The 8,459-nt window shown below is 45.0% G+C and overlaps 1 protein-coding gene across 1 annotated transcript; it reads right to left on the bottom strand.

The window, feature by feature from the left end:
* Window positions 1-3,014: 3,014 nt before the first annotated feature.
* On the bottom strand, window positions 3,015-6,458 carry LOC133915741 (BTB/POZ domain and ankyrin repeat-containing protein NPR3-like). The gene is made up of 4 exons (XM_062359022.1): window positions 5,417-6,458; window positions 4,512-5,277; window positions 3,639-3,824; window positions 3,015-3,502 (listed from the first exon to the last, which is right to left on the bottom strand). Exons 1-4 carry the CDS (start codon window positions 5,921-5,923, stop codon window positions 3,216-3,218), a joined length of 1,746 nt encoding a protein of 581 aa, XP_062215006.1. The 5' UTR covers window positions 5,924-6,458; the 3' UTR covers window positions 3,015-3,215.
* Between the last annotated feature and the right edge of the window lie 2,001 nt (window positions 6,459-8,459).

The raw sequence follows: 8,459 nt of genomic DNA, 5'->3' as shown, positions 1-8,459 counted from the left end.
CAGTAGCCATAGAGCTGAGCGAGGTATAGGCCGCGCACGACAAACATGACCTCCTCATGGACACAACCATGGAGGTGGCGAAATGAAGAGGGGGGAATTGAGCCATATCTCGGGACACGTGGATGTATGCCTCACGAACACCAACATCTTCTCAGTCGCATCGGCCATGGGACCCCCCTCGTCCGCTTCCCCAGCTCGAATGGCAGTAGCAAAGATGCGATCTTGGAGATCTCCGCCACAACCAAGTTATTATGCAGCATCAAGATGCTGCTCCTCACCCTCATGTCGATCTCCGCCAAATCGCTATGGATCCCCGCAATCCGCGGAGACTGCACAACCTCCTCCCCATCCCCATTCTCCTTCTCCGCCTCCGCTGAAAGCCGCAGCTCACGGGGTTGAGGACTCCGGCGGCATCTTAGGCGGCACGAGGAAGGAGGCCATGCCCTAGAGGCGTCGGGTGAGGGTCTCAGTGAGCTCAGGGATGTAGTCCTTGATGTTGTGACTCAGGGTGTTAGGCTACTTGAGCTCCTCGGCGTTGGGGTGTGGGAATGCACACACGGAAGCGGAAGCGTGGATGGGGCAGACACAGACAGCGGCTCTGTGACAGCGTGGATCGGGTGCGCTAGGGTTGTGGTGGCGTGGGTTGGGGTGGGAGCGAGCTTGATCAACGTGGATCATGGAAGGAGCGGGCGGTGGCGTTTGTGCAAATGGAGGGTGGCAGTGTGTTTGTGATGGAGGCGGCAAGGCAGGGTGGTGCAGTGCGGGTGCAGGAGGAGAAAAGAAATCAGGGGAGGGGGACTCTGGGCAAGCGGACCATCTGTCAGGATGTGAAGAGGCAGGACGTCTTGCCTGGTGCAGGAAATACTACGTATTTTTTAAGTAGTAGAGATAATGATGTGCGGCTGCCCCTTTATCTAGAGAGAGGAAATTACAATTCTAAATCAATTCCAACTCCTAACTTATCTCCTACCAGACTTATCTCTAAATAGTTCTAATTCAATCCGTCTCATAAGTTATCTCTTACCAAACTTATCTCTAAACAAATCAATTTGAATCCTAACATACCAAACTTATCTTCTAATTAAAAAAGTAAGACTTATCTCTTGGTGCTGTGGTGCTCCTTGGGCCCACATGACCCACTGGTTGGACGCCATGACATTACACCTTCCTTTTGAGCAACTTGTCCTCGAGTTGCGGGGTGGTGCCCATGGTTGCAGCCCCTAAAATTCTCACGTTGATGAACGGTTGTAACATCAGTATCCCATCACGTGAGAGCATCAAGTTTTCTAGAGTGTCTTGCCCATGTTTCTTGTGGTATGCAGCATCACTGGTGGCTTCGTTAGTGTCATTCATAGGGATGTTGTTGGCGAAACCAACGGCGGCGGCGATGAAGATGAGAGCGCAGTTGAAGCTGTGGGTCGAGATCAGCAGTCTCTGACACCAGATGTTATGGTCATAGGATCATTAGGGAGATAAACATCCGTTGGGAGGATAGCCAGGTGACATTGACTGCTATGGGAGAGATTAGACTATAAATAAGGGAGACTTAGACTAATTCTTTTTTTTATTATAATGATGTGTAGCTGTCCCTTTATATAGAGAGAGAAAATTATAATCCTAAATTAATTTCAACTCTTAACTTATCTCCTACCAGACTTACCTCCGATTAATTCTAATTTAATCCGACTCATAACTTATCTTCTACCAAACTTATCTCTAAACAAATAAACTTGAATTATAGCATACTGAACTTATCTCTAATTAAAAAGGTAAGACTTATCTTCTGCTGCCGTGGTACTCCTTAGCCTGCATGAGCGGCTGGTTGGCCACCATGACTGACACCGTCATAGCTAGTTATAAAAGAAGTAATAATGAACTGGTCTGTATGCACTACATAATACAGAGACTGAAAACTCTTTTCTGTTATTAAAAAAATCTAGTCATAAGGCGAGAATGTCACTGAAAAATTCCTTCAAATTAGTGACCGGATAATGTAACAAGCCCAGTAAAAAGAACCAACCAGTGAGCCCACCTGAGCCCACCTTTTCGCTAACTGACAGAACAATTCTTTCAAATTCAACCACTGAACCACACATTTATCAAATCCTTCGATATAACTTTTTGTAATAATCGTGTGTTTTTGTATCAGCAGTTTTTCTGTAACGACGTATGTTATATAAACAAGAGTACAACTGTTTTCTGTGAGGACGTACATTGTTAACTCCAATTTTCCATATCCCAGACGAAGGTAGTATTAACATGCACGACAGCTGAGTGACTGCAAAACTGACAATCAGCGCTTAAATTATCAAATCCTTCAATATAACTTGTTGTAATATATATATATATATATATATATATATATATATATATATATATATACTGTTTTTGGATCGTAACTGGGGTTTGCGCAGAGGTGACCTAGTTGCGATCACAGTTACGACTAAGAAAATAATTAATTACGACATCACAGATAATTAAGTTACGATCATATAAAAAAAGTCAGTTACGGTAGCAGCTATACTACTTTTTGGATTATAACTGGTGTATACGCAGAGGTGACCTAGTTACGATCACATGACAAAAAAATATGCATAATTACGATTAGATAAGGTACCCAGTTATATCCATACATATTTGTAGTAACTGACCTATCTTATAAGTCGCAACTATATTGTTTTTTTTTACCGTAACTGCAGAGTGACGCAACAATAAACTACAGTACATTTAGACACATAATATATATATATATATATATATATATATATATATATATATATATATATGTCTAGTTTCAACTCTTGTTACTGTTACACCACTCTAGTTATAATTTAAAAAATAGTAGAGTTATAATCTGTAAGATAGGAAGTTACAACTAGATGTAAATATACAAAATTTTGAGTTACAATTACGTTATGAATGAACGTAACTTCTAACGAATTTCTTATCTAATGATGTAGAACATAAGAAACATGACTATAATCGTAGTACAGTGTAAAATGTAACTCATTAGCTTTACGCGCCGTTGTAACTGATATATATATATGCCTTTATCATTCAAAAAAAAAATTGTCAAAGCACATCAACTACAAGAAATGCTTTTCAAGCAGGGCCGAATTGCTTCACTGCGCCGCTACTCGTCAAAACAACCTACAAGCCTTCCTTCCCTGCCTTCCTCTCTAGAAGTCATGTGTCCTGAACAAGTTGCACATGAACTACTGATATTGCCGTGATGGCTTCGGTTTCCTATTCCATTGTCTACCCCTTCCTTCATACCTTGGGGACGAAGATGAGGACGCGGAGGGAACTATGGCTGCCACAGCCGCCTTATCTTTTGTGAAGGCCTTGCGCACATCCTCTTTGAGTTCAGAAAAGCGCATCCTCTTGACTCGCTGGTCCTCTGGAGTGCCAGTTTCAAGGAAGATCAAATCGGTAGATTCTTCATTGAGGAATTTGTCAAGAACGTCAGAACAATGTGGGAAGTATCGTCTCCCTAGCTCAACTGCAGAGATAAGAAACAGCTTATTAAATAATGATAGTACACTGCACCGAGTACTCTGATATCTTAAGTATTGAAGAATTTTCTTATACATGCATGATTATGTTACAAATGAGGAATAGATAACTAGTCGTGGCACCTGTCTTTGTTAGGGCATCAAGGCGTTCACGCAACCTCCTGTTTTGCATTGTGGGGGTCTCATTTAGATCAACCTCCTTCAGTTTACTGAAATTTGTGACGCCAGCAAACTCTTCAGTTGAATCAGCTTGCGCTATGCGCATGACAAGCTTGGCTTCAGAAGGGAAGAATATTCTTGCAAAGGCAACTACGTAGACATGAATGCATACTTCAGCAACGATTCTCAGAATAATCCCACCTTGGAGCCTAACCACTGAGCTCCTTGCCCGTCTGCAGTAGCAGCATTAGGTTTCCTACTTTTATGTTACATATCATGTTTATAAGACTACATTCAATTTTTTTTTCCTAAAAAAAGAGAAATACTCAATGATTGATATTTAATGCATATCGTATATGAAGGATAGAAGCAATGCAATGTCTGCAAACAGAGCCTAGTGTGAATGTAACAACAAACTAAGTCAGTCAGACCATGTGCTTCTCAACCTAACATAAGGCAAAAGCGCCAAAACCTCAAAACACCGTGTATCAAAGCATCCGTGGCACAGCATGAACTAAAATCACTAGGCACTAATACATACCAGAAATTGGTTCCTGCAGATGAAACTAATGCAAAATTATAAACCAACATAAGCATTCCTTTAAGTCTAAAACAAATACCCTTTTAGGAAGTTGATTTTGGCTCTCTAATAGAAGTAGTTTTGTTTTTCAACACCCTATGTTCCACAAAATGCCCCTATTGGTAGTGGTGTTAGAGATGGGTGAGTAATCAAGATGGGCAAACTAGGTCAAAATACAAAGTATTAATTCCCTCCTTGTTCTATGTGCACGAGCCTAAATCAGCAAGTAATTTAGACCAAGGGGGCTATAAGCAAACCTCTGTTTTCCAAGTTTATGAGCCTCATGTGAAAATTATCAACCAACAAAGGCGTGGCAATTGACTCCTCTATAGAGATTGGCTCAAAGATGAAGGATTTCCTCTTAAGTTCTTGCTCCAAGATGTCAACACATAAGTAAGCCTTGCTTCTTTCCTCGTACTTCTTCAACATCCTGTTGCAATCTTTCTCTCTTGTCAATCTCTTGCAGATAGAAAGAGAATCACGCCCATCTGGTGTCCTTTCCAGGACAGAGGCTCCCCTCTCCACGAGCGAAAGAATGATGTCTGGTTCTCGCCTCATGCACGCCATATGGAGCGGTGTATATCCACTGTTATTCTTCAGATTCACACTAGCGGAGTTCAGTTTCAGCAATTCTGCCAGCACCTTGGGCTCACAGTAGGCTGCAGCATAGTGTATGGCGAATGCATCATCCAAGGTGACTGCAGACTCCTTCAGGAGCATGCCAACAAGGTCAACATCGTCAGAATCCAAGGCCTTGAGGATGTTCCTAACCCTCTTCTCATGCTCAGGGTCCAGAATGACATTCTCCCATTCGTCAGGAAACGTATTCCTGCGAATTTCCTTGATCTTGCCGTATGTATCATCTGGAAGCTCCTTCTCGAGGTACCGGCTATTGAGAGTCGAAACTGCAACCCTTTGAATACACTGATTGAGCAGGTCCTGAAGCTGGCAGGTGGAAGCAACATGAACAATCGGCACTACATCCTCATCCAGAGCTATGTTAACAAAGCCAGACAAGCGGCGCTGCAAGATACGAATCCATGGTTAGAGTTGCATTCTTCATTTCAACCAAGAAAGATGAGCTATTGCTAGCAAAGAAATGCTCCAACATCACTGAAGCCATGCGGTGTCCAGTTACACATATCGCATCTTTGCTCATTACCAGGTAGAGCGAGACGAGCTCGGAGATCTGGAAGCCGGCCGCAGCGTACGTGGACTCGACAACGAAGTCTATCGCCGCCCGGCACGCCTCGTGCGCGCACGCGTCGTCCATGCAGACGGCCGCCTCCTGCGGCGGCGGCTTGAGGCGCCCCGTGTACAGGTACCCAAGGACGGCCACGAGGGCGTCGCGGCCGATGTGGTGGCCGCCGGGGACCAGCTCGGTGAGCTCCAGCCTGGCCTTCTCGCCGGCGGCGGGGAGGGAGGAGAAGTGGTCGAGGAAGAAGGAGCTCCTGGCTGCGAGGATGCAGCGGTGGATGCCGACGGGGTCGCCTCCCCCCGTGGCGAGGACGATCTCGGAGTCGGCGCAGTTGAGGAAGGCCGGGTCGAGGAGGCGCTCGAGGTTGTCGCTGAGGCGGCGGAGTTGGACGGCTTCGAGCTCAGTCGGCGTGGCCCGCTGCGGCGGGGACTGGGGTGACGGGGAAGAGAATCTAATGGTGCAGGTCTCCATCGAGAACTAGGAGGATTACTAGAAGGTTCTAGAAGCTTATGCTCGGGTCATGATTCTGCTACGGTGGAGGTAAGAATCCGAGCTTTGGGAAGCCCCAAAGACGGAGGCTCCCCGCATGCTCCAAAGATTGAAGCCTTTATGGCCTTGCGGGATCAAATGCTTGCAAGACTGAACGAACTTTCTGATACACCCGAGTCCAAGAAACAGAGTAGCTAAACCAAGCAGGAATTTTTCAGGATTACTCAATAAGGAATGAGGAACGAACCGCAGCAAACTCTCCCAACAAGAACGCAGGGGGGTTAAGCTCGAATTCAAGCCCCAAGCAAGCTGAAACCACGCAGATTCCACGACAGAGCAAAGCAGAGAGGAAGCGGTAAACCCAAACTCACGCGGATTCCGGAGCAAAAGAAGAAGCAACGATCTGCCGCGATAGCCTGATCGGAGGAAACAAGCCAAGCCGTGCAAAACTCTGCCACAAGAGTGTCCCCTCCTCCTCTTATCAGGAAATATCGCGCGTTTTTTTTATTCCCTTGTCCCACCGGCAGAAAGTAACAAGAACGTGCGGAGCCTGAGTGGTGAAGTAATCAAGCGATGGGCGTGACCCGTCGCCCGACGTCACGGGGGTGACGTCGCTGGACGGGCGGGGAAAGGAGTCTTCGGGCCCTGCCGTAAGAAATGAAATGGGGGAGTGGAGAGGTGCCGAACTGCCGATGAGCCGTGGGCTGACCCGTTGACACAGTGTGGGTCCCAGTGGTGAGTGAGAGGTGTGGGATGGGCTGGGAAGGGCGTGAGAGGGGCGGTGGTGTGGCCGGATCGGCGAGGCGACGACCTTGACTGGAGTTTTTTTAATATTTTTTCATTAAATATTTAAATAAATAGACTCCAAACGTAAGATTTGCAAAAATAGATATCTATCACTATCTGAAAGGGCTGCAGTCTTTTCAGAGAGCGATAAGAATAGTCACGGTGTTAGGACCATCTCTTACCGTCATCTGAAAGAGCGGGTGGGGCTAACCGCCCTCCTAGAGGGTGGGTAGGACGTAACCGCCCTCTGAGAGGACGGGTAGGAGGTAACCACCCTCTCAGATGGCAGGATATGGTGAAATTGGTTTGTTTTTTAATTTTACTTTTGTATTGCTTAATATTAAAAAAGTGCACATTTGTTCGGTGGAAATATTTGAAATTGATATGTTGCAACTTTTGGATCAAAATGGTAAAAAAATGGCCAATACAGCATCATAGGGTAGTGATATTTTGGATAATTTGGATAGTTGTAAATTTATTGATATTTGATGTAAAATTGTATCAATAATTTTTTTTACGAATTGTTGGGAGGATGCAAAATCAAATTTTGTGAACAAATTATAGATGTGAAGCACTCGTAGCATATTATGCGGCACAGAGGTTACAAACGGCGACAAACATTACATGAGACATACTGTGGCAAACATTACATAGGACCCTAACCACGAAGACATGATGATAAAAATGGTGGTATGTACGGTACACATAAAGACCTACATAATATCGTGCCGCTCCTAATCATAACATGCCTTAAAGAGTGAAAACATGCTGGGTTACATTAGATGCTCTCTACTGAGTGCACATAGGATATTTGCACTTTCTCAGGGCATCAGGACCTGTGGCCTTAGCGCGACGGACCCTCTCCTGTTTTCTTGCCCTCTCAACTTCGCGGGCTTGAGTCGTGGTATGGTCCTGCATTGCCTTCCTCATACGTTGTTCTTCCAACCGCTTCAGCTATAATTCCTCTTGTTATTGCTCGTACTCCCAGCGTGTGTAAGCTTCCATCCTCCACCGCATGGTAATGTCGACCCACTACTTATGGTCTTCATTTTACTCAATATCGAGCCATTCAATGAAGTCTCAGATAGGTGGAGGAAACTGAAAAATAAAACAAGATGAGAGATTAGTAAAACAGTGCGTGAAATCGAGAACAAGATGTGGCAAGTGCCACATGACTGATATATGTCGCTATACCAGTGGGTACTCATATGGTCCATGTTGAAGCTTGTTGTATTGGTAGTTGGCACACATGAAGAAGCATAGGCTATAGGTGTAGGAGATGTTCTGGGACTTGTGAAGCCTACAAAGTTCGCCACAGAAGCACATTGGTGGAGCTGAGGAAGACATTGCAGTTGAGAGAACTAAGAAATAAGTGGTGTATCCATGGATGAAGTGGGGTTATTTATGGTGGCGGAGGGTAGTGCATGGAGTGAGTGTATGGGCTTGGCGGGGGGGGGGTGGAGCATTGGATTCCCTGTTCAAGAATGGAAAAGTTATGGCATTGATGCTGGGCAGAGATTCCATGTGTCAAGATACATATGTCGTCATTTAATTTATAGTTAAAACTCTCTCGTCTGATCACTTCTTGTCTACAGCCTGCGTAAGGACAGAGTTGTTGTCATTTCATGGTTAAAGTTGAGTCGTGCAGTCACTTCGTGTTTACAGATTATGTCAGGATAGAGGTGTTGTCATTTAATGGTTAAAGTTGAGTCATGTAGTCACTTCGTGTCTA

The sequence above is a fragment of the Phragmites australis genome, chromosome 4, assembly GCF_958298935.1.
Source record: "Phragmites australis chromosome 4, lpPhrAust1.1, whole genome shotgun sequence".
NCBI lineage: Eukaryota > Viridiplantae > Streptophyta > Magnoliopsida > Poales > Poaceae > Phragmites > Phragmites australis.
The sequence above is the reverse complement of the archived record's forward strand: the minus strand, read 5'-3'. Positions and strand labels throughout refer to the sequence as shown.

What these genes read in the sequence shown, in the direction of transcription:
- LOC133915741 (XM_062359022.1), bottom strand. Translation starts at nt 5,923, where the DNA reads ATGGAGACCTGCACCATTAGATTCTCTTCCCCGTCACCCCAGTCCCCG. An exon ending in AGCTCGTCTCGCTCTACCTG is followed by an intron (nt 5,278 to 5,416) that starts GTAATGAGCAAA and finishes CGTATCTTGCAG; the next exon opens with CGCCGCTTGTCTGGCTTTGT. An exon ending in CATAAACTTGGAAAACAGAG is followed by an intron (nt 3,825 to 4,511) that starts GTTTGCTTATAG and finishes ATGTCTACGTAG; the next exon opens with TTGCCTTTGCAAGAATATTC.